Source organism: Saccopteryx leptura, chromosome 1 (assembly GCF_036850995.1).
Source record: "Saccopteryx leptura isolate mSacLep1 chromosome 1, mSacLep1_pri_phased_curated, whole genome shotgun sequence".
NCBI lineage: Eukaryota > Metazoa > Chordata > Mammalia > Chiroptera > Emballonuridae > Saccopteryx > Saccopteryx leptura.
The window spans coordinates 258,625,474-258,644,292 of record NC_089503.1 but is presented as its reverse complement, the minus strand read 5'-3'; the positions used below and the strand labels follow the sequence as shown (position 1 = coordinate 258,644,292).

General features: G+C 47.5%; 1 protein-coding gene across 1 annotated transcript; it reads right to left on the bottom strand.

Annotated features, from left to right (window-relative positions):
• Positions 1 to 1,450: 1,450 nt before the first annotated feature.
• Positions 1,451 to 18,282, bottom strand: TMEM38A (transmembrane protein 38A). The gene is made up of 6 exons (XM_066349178.1): positions 18,080 to 18,282; positions 8,879 to 9,035; positions 8,466 to 8,650; positions 7,365 to 7,452; positions 5,176 to 5,293; positions 1,451 to 4,455 (listed from the first exon to the last, which is right to left on the bottom strand). Exons 1-6 carry the CDS (start codon positions 18,201 to 18,203, stop codon positions 4,216 to 4,218), a joined length of 912 nt encoding a protein of 303 aa, XP_066205275.1. The 5' UTR covers positions 18,204 to 18,282; the 3' UTR covers positions 1,451 to 4,215.
• Positions 18,283 to 18,819: the final 537 nt, after the last annotated feature.

Here is an 18,819-nt window from a genome sequence, read left to right as displayed (position 1 = left end):
GGGGTGTCGCTCTGCCGCGACCAGAGCCACTCTAGCACCTGGGGCAGAGGCCAAGGAGCCATCCCCAGTGCCCGGGCCATCCTTGCTCCAATGGAGCCTTGGCTGTGGGAGGGGAAGAGAGAGACAGAGAGGAAGGAGGGGGTGGTGGGGGGTGGAGAAACAAATGGGCGCTTCTCCTATGTGCCCTGGCCGGGAATCCCCGCACGCCAGGCCGACGCTCTACCGCTGAGCCAACCGGCCAGGGCAGAAGTTTGTTCTTTTTAATCACTGAGCATGATGGGATAATTGTGTGATGTCCATCCACTCACCAGCTGATGGACATCTGGGATGCTTCCATTCAGCTTTTGGCAATTACCATAACCAGCTTGCTTTAAACATTTCTTGTGCGAACATGAGTTTGTTTCACTTAGAATGGGATTGCTGTGTTATATGGTAAGTAATGTTTAATTTCATAAGAAACTGCCCACCTGTTTTCTTTTGTGTGTGTGTGTGTGTGTGTGTGTGTGTGTGTGTGTGTGTGTGTGTGGCAGAGACAGGGAGAATCAGAAAGAGGGACAGATAGGGACAGACAGACAGGAAGGGAGAGAGATGAGAAACATCAATTCTTCGTTGTGGTTCCTTAGTTGTTCATTGATTGCTTTCTAATATGTGCCTTGACCAAGGGGCTACAGCAGACCAAGTGACCACTCCTTGCTCGAGCCAGCAACCTTGGGCTCTAGCTGGTGAGCCTGCCCAAACCAGATGAGCCTGCGCTCAAGCTGACGACCTCAGGGTCTCTGGGTCCTCCACATCCCAGTCCAACACTCTATCCACTGCACCACCGCCTGGTCACGCTGCCCACCTGTTTTCTATCAGCACTATGTGAGTGTTCCATTTGCTCCAAATCCTTAGCAGCACCTGGCATTGTTAGTTACTGCATTTTTCTTTTATCCATTCTGAGCAGTATTGTATTAGTTTGCTGAGGATGCCATAACAAAACACTGGGTGGCTTAAACAACAGAAATACATTTTCTTACTGTTCTGGCAGCTACAAGTCCGAGATCTAGGTGTTAACAGGGTTGGTTTCTTCTGCGACCTCTCTCCGTTGCCTGTAGACAACCATCTTCTCCCAGTATTCTTCCCTGGTCTTCCCTCTGCATTTGTGTCCTGATCTCCTCTTCTTATAAGGACACTAATCATATTGAATTAGGGGCCACCCTAAAGACCTCATTTTAAACTAACCACTTCTTTAAAGACTCTCCAAATATGGTTACATTCTGAGGGACTAGCGCTTAGGATTTCAACACATAAATTCTGACAGTAACATAATTCACTCATGACAGATATGCAGTGGCATTTCACTGTGGTTTTAATGTATATTTCCTGTGATTACTTGCCATTCATATATTTTCCTTGATGAATCATCTGTTCAAATCTTTTGCCTGATTTTTTTTTCTTTTTTCTTAGTGAAGATGTTTTTTACAGCTTGATTGAGGTACCATAAACTGTTTATGTTAATAAGTATATAATTTGATAAGTTGTGACATATATAGATCTGTGAAGCCATAACAGGATGAAGACATTCACTGCCCTGTTCCCTTGTGCTTTTTTGCCATCCACCCCGCTCACCCCTCCTCCTCTCCCCAAACACTCATTAATCAGCTGTTACTAGAGATGTTCTGCTTTCTATTTCTAGAATGTTATATAAAGGGACTCGGACAGTATGTTTTATTTTTGGATGGCTTTTTTTTTCACCCATCACAATGCCCTTGAGGCTCATTCATGCTGTTGCATTTGGCTCCTTTCCATTGCTGAGCAGTATTCCATTGGATGGGGCAGTTACTCATCCACTCACCTTTTTTGGGCATTTGTCCAGTTTGGGGCTATCATAAACAAAACTGCTATGAACTTTTGCATGAGTGTCTTTGTGTGGACACATACTTTCATTTCTCTTGGGCAAATACCCAAGAGTGGAATGCTGGGTCATATGGTAAGTGCACATTCAATTTTTAAAGAAACTGCTAAACTGTCTTCCAATGTGGCTGCACTGTCTGCAGTATATGAGTCCAGTTGCTCCACATCCATGTCAGCACTTAGTATAGCCAGTCATTTTTATTATTTTTAAGATTCTTATTCATTTTAGTGAAGGGGGTATTGAGGGGGGGGGGCAGGAAGCATCAACTCTCATATGTGCCTTGACCAGGCAAGCCCAGGGTTTCAAACCAGCGACCTCAGTGTTCCAGGTCGACACTTTATCCACTGCACCACCACAGGTGAGGCAATATAGCCCGTCTTTAATTTTAGCCATCCTTGTGGATGTGAAGTGTACCTTCCCATCAATTTCCCTGATGGCCAAGGATGTTGAGCATCTCTTTGTGTGCTTATTTCTATGCTATCTATATATTCTCTATGGCAAACTGTTCATTCAAATCCTTTGTTCATTTTAGAATTGGGAGGTTTGTTTTCTTATATTTTTTGAGTTTTGAGACTTCTTTATATATTCTGGATACAATTCTTTCTCAGATATGTGATTTTCAAAGATTTTCTCCCAGTCTGTGGCTTGTCTTTTTATATTAGCAGAATCTTGCAGACTCTTAGCTACAAATCACAACCACCTCATTAATTGCCCCCATCTTTGAAGGACAGTGATAATCATCACCCCCCCCCCTTTGCCAAGAATCAAACAGGCTTGGAAAAGGGGAGGCCCCATGACCTGTCGGTGGCAGAACAAGTATTTGAACCCAAGTCTGCCTAACCCTAAATCCCACAGACCTCACCTACAGCCACCATCTCCCACTGGCTAGAGGGGCTGCCATGAGCCTCATTCCCCTGGGAACTCTGAGCATCTCTAAGAAAAAAGCAGGAAGAAATCAGAGAAGCCAACAGAGTTCTCTTACAACAGGTTAATTTGTTGAACCTTCATGCTGAGTCTTGATGGACATGCAGGAGGATGAATTCAGGGCCATACGGCCTCAGGACCCACCTAGTTCCCAGGTAACACCGGATTTAGTCAGTTTTCCAACAGCTGGGCAACACCTGGGACCCCAAGCCAATCTGAAGCAGCTGCACACTAATGCCCTGAGCATACCCTGAGCACCCATGTGCAGAGAGCAGCCTCAAGCTGGCCTGGTCTGGGCCCAAACCCCACCTGAGCCTAGCTAGACTCAAAACCCACCCACCCTCTTGGACATCCTGGTGACCTAGGGAGAGATGAAGGTAGCTGGTAAGGGCCTTCAGTTTTCATTAGCCTTGTTCATCCAGAAGCAAGTTCCCAGCCAGCCCAGCAGCAGCACAAGGCTTGGCAGAGCTGGCGGCAGAATGTTTGATGAGTGACTAAATGAGTGGCAATGAAGGATGCCATTATGAGGAAGGCCTGATGCTTCCAGGGCCCAACAGCAAGCGCTTGGAGCCCCTGGACAGAGCTGGACCTTGGAACTTCTGCCCAGCCAGCTGCATTTCTTTGGTTTAGGGGTAGCCCAAAGCCAAGGATCAGAACAAGCCTTTTCCACCTTCCAAGCTCTAAGTCTGGCCTAGATGTGTCTACTGAAGGCCTCCTTCATGCCAGGTAACTTGTGGGGGTCTCTAACCTACAAACACACATGATTCAAAAGGCAAAGCTGTTCTTGAGCACAGTGAACAACATCATAGGTTCTCCTCCTGACTACACAGTGCTTCTGAGCTTATAATGCTGGTTCACATCCAGCAGCACATCAGCCCTGAGTGCCAGAGGACCCCATTATACAGATGAGGACTGCAAGGCTCAGAGAAGAAGGCACCTTGCCCAGGACGCCCAGGAGGAGTCAGCAAGGAGATGGAAATCATAGCAGCTGCCTCACTGGAGGTACTTAGGAATCATCTGTCAAATGAATGAGTCTCAATGCTGCTTAAAATTCGGAGTCAAACATAATTTTAGAGAGGAAATAACAGAACCAAGAATATAACTGCCAGTGTTTTTGGCTGGAGCCACTGTTAGGATTTGTGTCCCCCTAAAATCTGTGACTTTACAGGGACCTCACAGAGAGGGGACCTCCATTCCTACAAATGCCCTTCACCCTTCTATCTCATCTAACCCCTCACATTAGCCCTGGAGGGTGGGCTAGTGACCCCAGTTTGCAGACAGGGAAGTTGACGCCTTGAGAGAGGACGTTGAGCCCAGAGAACTTCCTCCACCCCTGACTCTGAGGGCTCTGGATCCGGTCTTTTCCCCAGCATCTCGCAGGCCCTCTGGACCACCGCCTAATCTGCTTTCTTGGTCTTCTTCTTCCTGGAGCCCTCATTCAGCTCCTCCTTGGACTTGGTGGCCATGGCTGAGTGTGGGGAGCCAGGCCCACTGCCACCGTGGGACCCTCCATGGAACCCACCATGGTTGTTGTGGTGGTGTTCACCCCCCACGGCCATCCCAAATAGCACGGGACAGAGGTAGCCCTCCAGAACATCAAAAGGGGAGCTGTGGGAGTGAGTGGCTGTCAGGAACACCTGAGGAAGGGTAGCAGGAGAGGGAGACAGAGGGAGAAAGCAAAGGGGGGGGGAGGGAGAAAAGTCAGCCAGGTTAAGGTCAGAAGTAGTCCAGACCCAGCCTTCTGGTTGCACATACCCCTCCCACCTAGGAGGGTGACCAGTCCTGGGACGAGGGACTTTTGATACTAAAACCAAGACAGTGCTGGGCTCATCAGTACACATGGGCTCAGGGAGGAGCTGTGCTTGGCCTGGAGTTGCTCATTCCCATTGGTAGGCCCAAGGACCCCTCCCAGGGAGCCAGCAGCCAAGCTCCCCAGCTCCACAGGAAGAGAGGAGAATGCAGCCCTTCAAGACCACTCCTGCAGGGTAGAGTGACCCCAACTCAAAGCCTGATGATCATATCAGCACCATTCTTGATCTAGCCCAAGTCCCCAGCATTGAGAGGGTGTCTTTCTTGCATCTGTCCCTCTACTTTCCACACCCAAAGCACACAGCCCCAAAGAGAACCTGTACACTCCTGCCCCTCTTGGCCTTTGCCTAGGCTGGGCCTTCTGCTGGGAAGGACTTGGTCCCTCACTCCCATCCCCACCTGCTGGACACTGCTCTTCTCAGACCCTCCTCCATGCATGGACCTCCATCCTCACTCAGGACTCTCCTTTCTTGCACACCAGAGGTTGTGAGTCTAAGCCCCCAGCTCAGGAGGTACAGGTGGGCATGGGTCAGGACTGGAAGGCTTACCTTACAGGACACCATGAACATGGTGAAGATAAAAATGAGACTGGCTTTAGACACAGGGAGCCAACGGGTCTGCTGGAGGGTGAAGAGTATAGCTCCATACAGGCTGGCTTTGGTGGGGCTGGAGGAGATAGCCATGGTTACTGGAAGCATGACACAACTCAGGCCTTTGTACCTCTGTCCCAGACCCCCTCCTCTGCCTGCCCCCAGCCGGCCCCAGCTCCCATTGGCTTCTGAGTATGAAATGGAAAGAGGCTCACATGGCGTAGGGGAGGTGGTGTCTCTGTGCAGTAAATGGTTAGCTTGACTCAAACAGAGATCTGGCGTTTGTCTCGAGCCTGGGCAGTGGATTGTAAACCCTGGGAATGTCCTGTATGATAGGTGTCTTTGTTTACTTGGGGACTTTGGGTCATACCAGACAGTAACAGTATGATTTAGGATGAGGGTGTTGGGCCATGTGGTATCAGCTCAATCTCTGAAGGAGCTAGAAGCTGAGGTCAGTCATACAGACAGTCAGCCATGTCTGTGTCACTGAGCTCCAATAAAAACCCTGGACACCACAGCTTGGAGAAGTTTGCTGGTTGGCCATATTCACTGAACAGTCACACACAGATGCGGGGAGAAACAGGCCCCGTCCACCCAGCTCCACTGAAAGAGGACAACCAGAAGCTCATGTCTGGTCTCCCCTGGAAGCCGTTCCACGTGTGTCTCACCTTTGCTCATTGTAATCTGTATCCGCTCCCTGTAATAAACTGTAACCCTAAGAAAAAGGGCTTTGCTGAGTTCTGAAAGTCCTAGAGAATCATCAAATGTGAGGGTGGCCTTAGGGACCCCCAAACAGCATGTTCCCCAGGAGGTGGGAATACAACACACAAGCTTGTTAACTTTCTTTTTCTTCCTTGCAGACTAGGTTTCTAAGATTTTAACTTGTTGCAAGAGACAGACCCATGATTTCTGTTCCTTATGTCTGTCACTCATTGCATGTATTTAACAATGATAATTCTAACTGATATTTTCAAAGCACTCACCAGGTACCAGGGCAGGGGGGTTATGTCTGTGATTTCATGGGACCCTCGCCCTCAGCTGATGAAGCAGAAATAGAATCTGAGAGAAGAAGCCACATGCCTGCTTAGTAGCAGGCGATGCAGCCATCTGGGCCCCATTTCTCTGTCAGTAAATGGAAGGTAGGAACAGATTTCTTGTGGAGGTGCAACAAGATAAAGCCACATTTTCCAAAGTGTAAAACAGCTGGTAATTTTCATTGATCCACGGGTAAGCCTTTTAATTTTGTCATGTTTTAATGTCTACAGTTTTACTTATTGTAGATTGGGAGAAAATTTAATTAGCCAGAACCTGTAAGGTCTTTTAAAAATGTATGAGGCTAAATGCAGCATGGGGTCTGGGTTGGATCCTGGGTGCTGCAGTCTGGCCCTGCCCACCTTTCTCCAGTTAGCTCCAGCCACATTCCCCACCCACACTCCATGCCCCGTGCTCCCCAACCACCTTGGTACTTGTATCCTGCAGAACCAGGCAAAATCATTGTTTTTTCCTAACTTGATAGTTGGCAGAAAACTTCTCTGCCAGAAAACTCCTATTCACTCTTCAAAACCCAAATCAGCCTGACCAGGCAGTGGCGCAGTAGATAGAGTGTCGGACTGGGATGTGGAAGGACCCAGGTTCGAGACTCCAAGGTCGCCAGCTTGAGCGCGGGCTCATCTGGCTTAAGCAAAAAGCTCACCAGCTTGGACCCAAGGTCGCTGGCTCAAGCAAGGGGTTACTCAGTCTGCTGAAAGCCAGCAGTCAAGGCACATATGAGAAAGCAATCAATGAACAACTAAGGTATTGCAACGTGCAACAAAAAACTAATGATTGATGTTTCTCATCTCTCCATTCCTGTCTGTCTGTCCCTGTCTATCCCTCTCTCTGACTCTCTCTCTCTGTCTCTGTTAAAAACAAAAAAAAACAAAAAAAAAACAAAAAAAACAAATCAAGTGTCTGATCTCCCTGCATCTCTGCCTGCCCCTGCCCCATAGGCAGAGCTGTGGTTCCCTCTTGGGGTTCCCCAGACATGTCCTCTGGAAGCATCTGGAAGGCAGAATCAGGAGCTGAGACCTCCAAGTTACCAGAAATATCCAACCCAGGGTCAGGCCCAGGGTGCAGAGGAGAACAGACGGGGATGACGGGGTACTCACAAGGACATGTGCAAGATCTCGTTGGTCTCTGGCTTCCAGACCCCTCGGAGCAGCTGCTCAAAGTTGGACATGAGGGCAACACCAGAGCCTACAAAACAGGGTGCTTCTGAACAAGCCCGCCACCCCCAGTTCCTGTCTTGGCTGAATCCCCATAGAAGCAGACTCTGCTCTGGAGTCTTCTCCGGAGGGACAGTGAGCCTGGGGTGGATGATGATGAGTTGCAGGTGAGGAAACATGCTCAGAGCAGGCAGTCTTGCCGAAGGTCACACAGTACATTTGGAGCAAAACAAGCATGAAGGAATCAAGCTAATATCCCACCTGAAAGACTTGGACAAAGCTGGGCTGTTTGCCCTGAGGCTCCCAATCCAGGACCCCGAGCTATGCATGAGGCTTCCAGAGTGCCCCCCACCCATGGCCTCTCTACTTAGGGCTCTGAGCTTTCAAGCTTTCTCAAGCCACTTGGCCCCTGGATGCATGCTAAACAGGTTTCCTGGAGAGAGAATAAGGAGACCTATGTGGAGACATAATGGTTCAATTTCAAGGAAGAATCTTCCCATTTACCTCAAATGCACTGGCTGAAGAGGCTTGGATGCCCTCTCCAGGAACGGCGCTGTGCTTGGGGTTCCTGATATGCACCACCGAGCCAGGGCTTCACAACTAAGGCAGCTGCGCCTCCCAAGGAGGCGTTTGGTAACATCTGAAGACTTTTTAAATTGTCACTACTAGGGAGGGGGGGTGAGCTGCTGGTGGGTGGAGGCCAGGGGTGCAGCTCAACACTTGATCATTCATAGAATGGCCCCCACCACAAAGAATGACCTAGTCCCAAATGTCTGTAGTGCCACAGTTGAGAAACCCTGCTTGAGTTATCAGCTGTCATTGTTTCACTGCTGTCCTATTTACCTTTGACAGTTATACTTCTGGAAGAATCTTCTCATTTGCTCCAAAGGTGTCAGCTAATGGGGAGTCTGGACTCCTGTAGCAGTCCTGAAACCCCTTAGCCTGGAGCAATGGCTGCACCAGCTGGGGTGCCCAGGATGTATCACTGAACAGGGGTTCTTAACTGGGGTGATTTTCCAGTGTCATCATCATGGTCCTGTTTACCTTTGACCCAGCCAGTGGCGATCATGACAAACCACCCATGGTGGTAGTGGTGATGTGCGTGGTGGATGCCCACAGCGATCTTGCGAACTCTCACCACCTCCTTCATGGCCACAAAGATGAGTTTCACAGGCAGGAAGCAGACACACTTGTAAAAGAGGTCCAGGGGGCAGAAGAAAATAAGGTACCTTCAGGGAGAGAATGCCAAGCATCAGCTGAGAGACAGATTCTGGGGCCACCCCTCCTCATGTGCCTAGCTCAGGAAGAGCTGGGCAACAGAGAGTGGTGCCTTCAGGGCCACCATGGAGGATGTGCTGCTGGATCCCAGTCCCTCCAACCTCCCGCCTCCCTCATGGATGGGTCATACCTGCCCCCAGCTCTGCTTCCACACACCCTGCCAGCTTGACAATGCTCACCAGACAGCTGAGGCCAGCAGGACACTGGAGTTGTTGCTGAAGTAGTCGATTAGGGGCTCCCCGAGGAGCAGATCAGCCAGGATGTAACTCCCGAAGCAGTGCAGCATGGCACACAGCCAGGATGCCATGGGGTGGCGCCGGGACAGCTCCACTGCTCCTGGTTGGGGGAGGGGTGTAAAATCATAAAATATTTGTCTTTTAGTGACAGGCTTATTTCATGTCCTCAAAGTTCATTCATGTTGTAGCAGGTGTCAGAATTTCCTTCCTTTTTAAAGCTGAGTAATATTCTAGACAGAGACAGGGAAGGTGTTGGGACTTGAACTGAGGCCTTCCAGAAGATAGATGTACTAACGTCCTAACTCCTGTTCCTGTGACTGTGACCCCATTTGGAAATAGGGTCTTTGTAGATGTAATTCAGTTAAGATGAGGTCAGTAGGGGACTCTAATCCAATGCCTCGTGCCCCTGTAAACAGAGGAGCTGAGATACAGGGAAGGCACTGTGACATGGAGGCAGAGACAAGCATGATGCAGCTATAAGCCATGGAACACCAGGGGTGCTAGCCACCTCCAGAGACTAGAAAGAGGCATGGAAAGTTTCCTTCTAGAACCACTGGAGAGAGCATGGCCCCACTGACACCTTGATTTGGGACTTCTGGTCTCTAGAATTGTTAGATAATAAATTTGTTGTTTTAAGCCAGTCAGTTTGTGGTCCTTTGTTACAGGAACCACAAGAAATTCACATAGAAGGTCACGTGAAGATGGAGACAGAGATGGAAGCGATGTGTCTACAAGCCAACGATTGCCAGCAACACCCGAAGTCAGAGGCAAGTGGCCTGGAAGGATCCTCCCCTACAGCTTCCAGCAGGAACTAATCTGCTGACACCTTGACTTTGGATGTCTGGCCTCCAGAACTGCAAGAGAATAAATTCCTATTTGGCCACAGATAACTGAAATGACAGGAAAAAAAACCTTGAATGGGGGAGTTGGGGCCTACTGCAGTTCACAGTCATATGTACAGTGAAGAAAGAATAAATACAGGGACAGGAACAATATAGGCTGATTTCAGGGTGGTGGTCACATCTAGTGAAGGAGGGAGGGAAAGGGGCAGGGTTGGCTGTGTCTGTTACTGTATTTCTTTAAAAAACAAGAGCCCCCCCCCGGAAAGCTGGTAAGCAGGAAAGACATGGATTGCTCTTCTGCCTCGTTGCACGAGGCTCCACAGTCTGTGCTGAGCTCCCTGCTGGGGTCCTTACTGCTTGCCCCATTTCTGATGGCTGTGGATGGGGGTCCAGGAACAGAAGAGCTCATTGCCTCAGGTGGGATAGGGTGTTCCATATTGTTCTATTCACAAGAACCCAACAACAGGTTCCAGAAGACTCTTTAAAATTTTTTTTATTAATTGATTTTAGTGAGAGTTGAATGGAGAGAGAGAGAGAGAGAGAGACAGGAACATCAATGTGTTCCTATATGTGCCCTATCTGGGATCAAACCTGCAACCTCTATGCTTTGGGACAATGCTCTACCCAACTGAGCCATCCAGCCAGAGCTGGAAAGACTCTTAAAGGTCCATGTTCATAGTTCACAGCAGTACTATTCACAACCACCAAAAGGTGGAAATAACCCCACTGTCCATCATATGATAAATAGGTACAAAATGTGAGAACATATTATAGAACATATAATAGAACATATTCAGTCTTAAAAAGGAATGAAGTCCTTATTGGGGTGATCACTCTGTAAGGTAATATAAATGTCTAATCACTACACTGTACAGCTGAAACTATATAATATAATGTTGTATGTTAATGGTAATTGGGAAATAAATTAATTTTAAAAAAAGGAATGAAGTCTTGATAGATAGTATAACATGGATGAATCTTTAAAACATGCTAAGTGAAAGAAGCCAGACACAAAAAGCCATATTCTATATGACTGCATTTACATGAAATGTCCAGAACAGGCAAATCCATAGAGACAGAAAGCAGGTTGGTGATTGCCAGGGGCTGGGGGAGGGGGAAAGGGGAGTAACTTTTCATAGTCACGGGTTTTCCTTTTGGGGTGATGAAAATGTCCTAAAACTTATATACCACATGTAGGTGGAATTATATAACATGCCTTTTGCATTTGTCTCTGTCACTGAGCACAATATTTTTAAGAGTAATATTCATTTTTACTGTTGTATAGCATTTCATCATAGAACTAGATCATAAGTTATTTACCCATTGTCTTGCATATACATTTTATAATCAGAATGTATGCTGAATAAAAATTGTTTCAGAGTAAGTTATCAATACACTCCCATTTCTTTTCTTCTTATTTTTTTATTAAGTGAGAGGAGGGGAGGCAGATACAGACTCCCACTAGCACCCAAATGGGACCCAGCAAGCCCCTTACAGGGTAATGCTTTGCCCATCTGGGGTGTTGCTCTGTTGCTCAGCAACGAAGCTATTCTTAGCACCTGAGGAGATCAGGGAGCCATCCTCAGCACCCTGGGTCAACTCTCTCCAATGGAGCCATGGCTGCAGGAGGGGGAGAGAGAGAGAGAGAGAGGAAGAGATAGAGTGAGGAAGAAAGAGAGAGAGAGAGAGAGGTGAAAGGGGGAGGGGTGGAGAAGCAGATGGTTGCCTCTCCTGTGTGCCCTGACCAGGAATGGAACCCAGGACATCCACATGCTGGGCAATGCTCTACCACTGAGCCAACTGGCCAGGGCTCAATCCCCTTTCTCTTCGCCACCCCTACCCACTAACCATGTGATCTTGGACAAACTATTTTTCTCTCTGCATCCCTTTCCTTCTGTGAGGTACAAACCCTTAATCGCTTCTTTGCCCAACTCCTAACCATGGTTGGAACTGATTTTTCCCTCCTCAATCTCACTATGGAGTTACAAGCACCATGTGCATCTTCTCCCTGCCCTTGGGTTGTCCTAAAGTCTCAGCATTACCAAGGTCTTACAGGATTTAAGAAAGCAGAATGCTCTCTTCTCTGGAGTGTCTATTTAAAATGCTGCCAGCTGAGCGTTAATCCTTCAGAGCAGCTGATGGGTCCTACAGGGACCAGGTCAGGTGAGGCTCCCATGTTTTGCAGAAATTGATACCTCTGCATTTATAAATAACCCCCAGGGGTTGAATTCTTTCCAGGGTCTTTCTTGTGCCCTCTGGGGCTATCCCAGGGACTGAGACTGGAGAGTTGGGTGGGGGCCTGGGTTTTGCAGGAGTAAAGCAGACTGTGTTTGCACCATGAGTGAGTCCTGATTAAAAAAAAAAAGTTACATGCCTGGGTTTTTGGCTCTGCTGCTCACTCAGGTGTGGCCTTGGGCAAATGACTGCTCCCTTCCCAACCTCAGTTTCCTGTGCTGTCAAAAGAAAATGAGAGTACCCTCTTCACTGAGTTTTACTGATGACTCAATGCAGTGTGAATTATAATCATTATGCTTCGTATCATTATCAATACCCTCCTGGTGATCCTGGAAGGGCAGATAGATTCTCCCCATTGCCACAGATGGGAAGACTGAGGCTGAAGGAGACAACCTGCCCTGAGGAACCAGAGCAAGGCAGTGGCTGAGAAACTGTCTCCTGGTTCCTTCCTTTTGCCACACTCCTTAGTTTGGGTGCAGCACCCAGAAGAAGTAGAATACAGGTTTTAACCCCAAGTTTGCCACCAAAGCTCTCTTCTCTCCCGGCTTCAATATGCTCATGTGATAACAGCTGTGCCATCTCTAGAGTGACCAGTCATCCCAGTTTGCCTGGGACCTAGAAGTTCCTAGGACATGGGAACTTTTGAGTTCTTGTTTTGGGCAAATGTGGGTGAGTTAGTTCCCCCAGTGCGCCTGTGAAGATGAAAAGAAATTGCTTAGTGCCTAGCAATCATGCCCAAGTTATTCCTGGAACAGAACTGAAATGGAAAGTACTTGTGGGTGGAAATTCTAGTGGATGAATTTATAAAAATCAGCTCTGCCTTAGGAAGGAGGAGGAAACCCCAATCAGGTCCTCAGTTCTAGCCTTGATGGGCTCCATGATAGTCCTTCTCCAGGGATCAGTGTGCTCTTTGTAGATGGCAGGGAAGTGCTAGAAGGTTGCTCGGGGCACTTCCATCATTGCCCCTCATTCAGTGCCATTTAACTTGAGGTCTACACATATGAGGTGCACTGATAGAGTCAGTGACTCTAAATTCACCTTTCCTGAGCCTTCCAGTACAGCTCTCTGCATCAGTTTCCTTCCCTGTAGAAAAAGTTGGTAGTCTCTGACTTGCAAGGTTGTAGGATTAGCAGCCTCTGCCCTCAACAAGCTTGCAGTTCAAACCAGAGATCAAGGAAGTGTTCTCTTAGCCCACACAGAATTTTTTAAATGTTTAAACTGCAGCCAAGATGTCCTTCAATAGTTTAATAACTAAACTGTGGTATATCCATACCATGAAATATTATTTAACACTAAAAAGAAATGAGCTATCAAGCTAAAAAAAATACACGGAAGAGCCTTAAGTCCATGTTACTGAGTGAAAGAAACCAGTCTGAAAAGGATATGGACTGTATGAGTCCAATTCTATGGCATTCTGGAAAGGGTAGAACTGTGGAAACAGTAACAAGATCAGAGGTGGTGGGGGTTCAGGGTGAGGGGAGAGGTACAAACAGGTGGAGCACAGGGGATTTTTAGGGCAGATAAACTATTCTGTATGCCACTGTAATGATGAATACATGTCATTAAACATTTGTCAAAATTTTTCATTAATGTACAACACTAAAGATTCCTAATGTAAATTATAGACTAGTTGATAATGATGTTGACAATTTATGATAATAATGAGTACCTGCTAACAATGTTGATAATAATATTCATTCATTGATCATAACAAACGTACACTCTGGTGGAGAATGTTGTTGGTGGGGAAGGCTATGTGTGTGGTGGGGGTGATCAGGATCAAAAATGACTCTAAAAAATAAATCTATTAAGTTAAAAAAAAAAAAGAGTTCCAAATCACCATTCCAGCTTCCCTTGAAAAAACAGTTCTGGTGGTTCTGGCCCCAACCAGGTGGAGATGGGCCTGGCTGGATGTCACGTGGCCACATTCCCCACCTCACTGGTTTATTGCTTCCCACATGTCACCCACCTGGCCCTTGGAAGCAACGAACTTTTGAGATTCATTCTTGATCAATGGTTCTCAATTGGAAGCAAATATATGGGGCATTGGCAATGTATGGGGACATTTTTGGTTGTTACAATGGGCGTGCTACCGGCATCCAGTGGGTGGAGGTCAGGGATACTGCAAAACATCCTGAAACGCACAAGCCTGCCCCCACCACAAAAAATGATCTAGCCCTAACTATCACCAGTGCTGAGACTGGAAAACCCTGGTGCAGAGTCGAGTCTCATCTGGGGAAATTTAAAACACCAAAACTAATATAATATTGTATGTCAACTATAATTGAAAAAATCCATTTTAGAAAATGTTTAAATGGTGTGATAAAATTAAAGCATTTTATAAAACATATTGTATTGGCAAAAGTATAGTAAATAAACATATTTAAATTTTCCCAGTCCAAAAAAATAAATTACTGATGTTGGTAGTGATTCTAATTTAAATGATGAAGGGGTGCTGCTTGGGCAAGAGGATTTTTAAAAGCTCCCAGGTGGGTCTAATTTGAAGACCACTGATCTGAAAAGTTCTTTGGATGGATCAGGCTTAAGGTAACCAAGATTATAATTCATTCATTCCTTTAATCATGCAATCAGCACCCACTGCTTCCTCCTGTGTTCTTGCATAGACCTAGGGATCCTGGAGGCAATCCAGACCCAAGCCCCCTGCCCCATGAAACAGGGAGGTTTAATAAGGAGTTCCAGGCTCTTACAGTTCATCATTCTCAGACATTAGTGTGCTTATAGGGATCTTATTCAAATGCAAGTCTGGCTGCCCATGGGCCTGGCATTCGGCATTTCTTAACTAGCCGTCAGGGGATACAGACGCTGTTTACTTGAAGACCATACTCCAAGCTTCATCCTCATTTTTAGGGAAGCCTGACCAAGAAAATGCCTGTATCCTAGGAAACACATTCTCTACTGCCTTAAAAATAATTGTAAGCACTTCTCCCAAGTGCCTTAGACCCAATCATTGACAAAGTTCTCAAAAGATCTTCATAACAACTAGGAAAGGGAGTCCAGGGTTATTTTACCAATGAGCCCATTTCACAGATGAGCAAACTGAAGCTCATGGAGACTCAGTAACCAGTCTGTGCTAGAGCCAGAACCACTCCCAATTTGGAGATTTTTCCTTAAAAGCAACTTGGCTCTCATCTTCAAGAGTATTACTGGCACAGCTGTCCAGGACCCCAGTGCTCAAAAGGCCGCACATTCAGTCTGATGTGCTGCCATCACTGTCTGGAAATTCTTAATTTCTGAATAAGGGACTCTGCAAATTCTGAAGTTGCTCCTGCAACTAGCACATGGATTTTTCTTTTTTAACTTTTATGTATTGATTTTAGGGAGAGAGGAGGAGAGAGAAAGAAAGAGAAACATTGATCTATTCCTGTATGTGCCCTAATACAGGGTTGAAGCCCCAACCTTTGTGTCTCAGGAAGACACTCTAACCAACCAAGCTATCCAGCCAAGGCAGCACATGGATTCTGAGAAGAAACCTTTACAGAGATTCAGCAGGACCACCAAACTGGGCGTAGAGGGAGCAGCTAACAGCTAAGTCCAACAGCTCCCTTTTCTAAGGGGAAGCAAGTAACTTGGAATCCCACAACCAGCATCTACCAGTCTCATTGCGTATATATACTGCTCACAAAAATTAGGGGATATTTCAAAATGAATATGAAGCGATAAAAAAAGAAGCATTTGATTTTTTTTTTATTAAAGAAGAACATCAGAAAAGCAATGAGTCAAGGAAAGTTGTTCGATTATGCAAAGAAGATGCAAAACCAACTTTTATTTCATTGGCGAAAATGCACTATACAAAAGGCTGAAAGTACTGGAGTATCTGCATGTTCTCTGATCCCCTAATTTTTGTGAGTATTATATATTAGCTTAGCCTTTTTTTACATTTCCCCAGTTACAAAAGGAAGGGATTGAATTTGGCAGGGGATTCTCAACCTTGACAGCAGACAGCAATCAATGGGGGAGAGAACTTCAAACATAAAGATGCCAGAGCCCCACCCCTGATAGTTGAATCAATTGGAGGATTTAAGAGCCCCCTCACCCACTCCCCAGGAGGCTAACATGCAGTTAGGGTTGTAAACTGTTGAACCTTCTCAATCTTCAGGACCCCTGACTCCTGTACTTCTAGTTCAGATGATGTATTCTGTCACTCCAGTAGGAAGATCCTGACCATCCTACATACTCTCAACCCCTGGAGACCCATTTCCTTCAGACACCTATGGAGGTTCCTGCTCTACAGTTTGAGAGTTCCCTAAGTGTGCTGGGTACTGCACTTGCCTTGGGACTGTCCTGGGCTACCAGGAATTCATCCTCAGACAGGAAATACAGACCCGTGGTCACACTACAATACAGAGCTTATTTTGCTTTGCAAAGTAACTACTTTACAGAAAAGCTTCTCAAAATATAGGCTTGGTATTATGCTAAGTGAAATAAGCCAGGCAGAGAAAGACAAATACCATATGATCTCACCTATATGTGGAATCTAATGAACAAAATGAACTGAGGAACGGAATAGAGGCAGAGGCAAAGTCACAGGGAGCAGAGGGACAGCTGTCAGAGGGAAGGGGGAAGAGGGGATGGAATCAGAGAAGGTGAAGGGATTAGTGAAATTATATATACATAACACATAGATACAGATAACAGGACAGCAAATCCCAGAGGGAAGCAGGGAGGGAGTTAGAAGAAGGGGGGCAAAAGGGGTGTAATGGGGGACACAGGAGTGGGGGTGAGGGTGTTATATTGAATGGGACACTTGAATCCATGTTAACACAGTAAATTACAATTAATAAAAAATGAAAAATAAAAGGCTCTGCCTGTGGACTGGCAAAAATAAAACAGAACAAAAATACTTGGCCAGCTGAGTAAGATCTTATTTGCATAAGATCATGGATTTACATTCATAACTCTGGGAATATGAATGCAAAGAAGAGAGGTCTGGAAGAGTGGCTACCACATCAACTGTAATTCTCTCCTTTTTCAAGCTTTGTGCTTTTCGGTTTGACATTTTTTCGGGGAGGGGGGAGGCTTGATTTTAAAATATACAGAAACAACTATTCTCATCATCTCAAAAAAATCTATTTCCATTTGAGAAGATAATATAGGGGTGATACACATTTAAGTCGGAGAAAGGGTAACACAGTTTTGAATAATCTTTTTTCTAAAGCTAAATTCTACTGTCCATTTAGTGTACTATAATAATTAAAACACTAGGAGAACAAGAACTATTTGGTGAACCTTGTATAAAAATAGAATGCATTCTGTGGAGGCCATTTAACCTCATTTTTAAAATGTGTGTTTGTGTGTGTGTAAATCCTAGAAGCTGAGTCTTCCCTTCTGCGATTTTCCATGGCGCTCTGGAACTGGTGAGAGAAGGCTGATCCCAAATTACCCTGCCCTAGGGCCTATTCTGCTCAGTAAGTGGAAAGGATGGGGGACGGGGTTGGAAGAATTTCGGCAGGGAGCAAGAGATCCAGCACAGCCTCGCTGAGGGGAAGAGAGGAGAAGGTAGCCCCACGGCTGCAGCGGGGAGGGGGCACCGGTGTCACTTTCTTTGAACCTGAACCCAGCAAGACCAGCCCTTATATAGACACTCAGCTGCCGCTCCTGCTCCCGAGCCAAGGGCAAGAAGGGAGGTCACTGCTGCGAGCAGCCAAGACATCTGGCCGAGCCGGCAGCGCCGACCCCCGCCTGCACCCTCACTACGATCTCTGTCTCTTGCCCAACTTCATGCGATCCTCCTCTGCTAGGACCCCTGATCTTCTCTCCCTGTTCCCTCCCCAACACCTGTTCCCAGCTCTCTGAACTATCACGTTCCTTTCCTCTCCAGTTCCCTTCTGCTTCCCCTTCCCCAGTACTAACATCTCGGGGGAGGGGGGGTTCCCTCTCCTAACCTCCCTCACGTCTACTCCCCTGCACATCCCGGTATGAAGACCCCAATAACTGTCTGCTCTCCCGAACCCGTCCCTGGGACGGTCCCCTCCATGATCCAGGGTTTCCCCCTCCTTGCTCTCTGCCCCACAATGCCAGCCCTCTCCAACACCCCACCCGAGCTCACCTGGCTCATACTTGAGGTAGAGGATGGAAACGATGAAGTAGCTGAGGTCGAAGACGGGGAAAAGCGGCACCCGAGAGAAGCTGAGCGCCAGCTCACCCAGGCTCAGCGCGGACAGCAGCTCCATGGCGCGCGCCGGGTCCCACCCCAGCCCCCAGCCGGGTGCGTCCCGCCGCCCGCAGCCCAGCGACTGCGCCCCCGCAGCTGGGCCCGCCCACGCCTGCCAGGCACCGCCCCCAACCCGGCCTCTGCGCTAGAGGAGGGGCGGCAGCTGTCGTGGGGCCATCCTGTCCCATGGAGCCCGGCCGGTCAGGTGTCCCCTACTTTGTCCCCCCTCTGGGGTATCACAACCCCAATCAGTTCAGCGAGGCGGGGTGCTGACCCCTCTGGATTGAGTTGAGCAGAGCAGCTCTCCATTGGTGGAGAGGGGGTCCCTCACGCACGGAGCCCACCCAGGTGGGACGGATCAGTCAGGACCGCATCTAGGTGAGGCTTGGTAAGGACCTACGTTTTCTGGGGAGTCCTCGGATCGGGACCTCAATACCCCGTGAGGCTTGATCAGTGGAGAACCTCATCCTCCCGTACCCCACTGGGTCCCTTCTGTCAGGACCTCGTCCTCCATGCAGCTGTCATGACCCCAATCTTCCGTGTGGCTCCGAAAGTCATGACCTCCTTCCCCCACGGAGACCTCTGTGCTCCAAAGGGACCGTCGGTAGGGATCCCCCACCACAGATAGTGGAGAT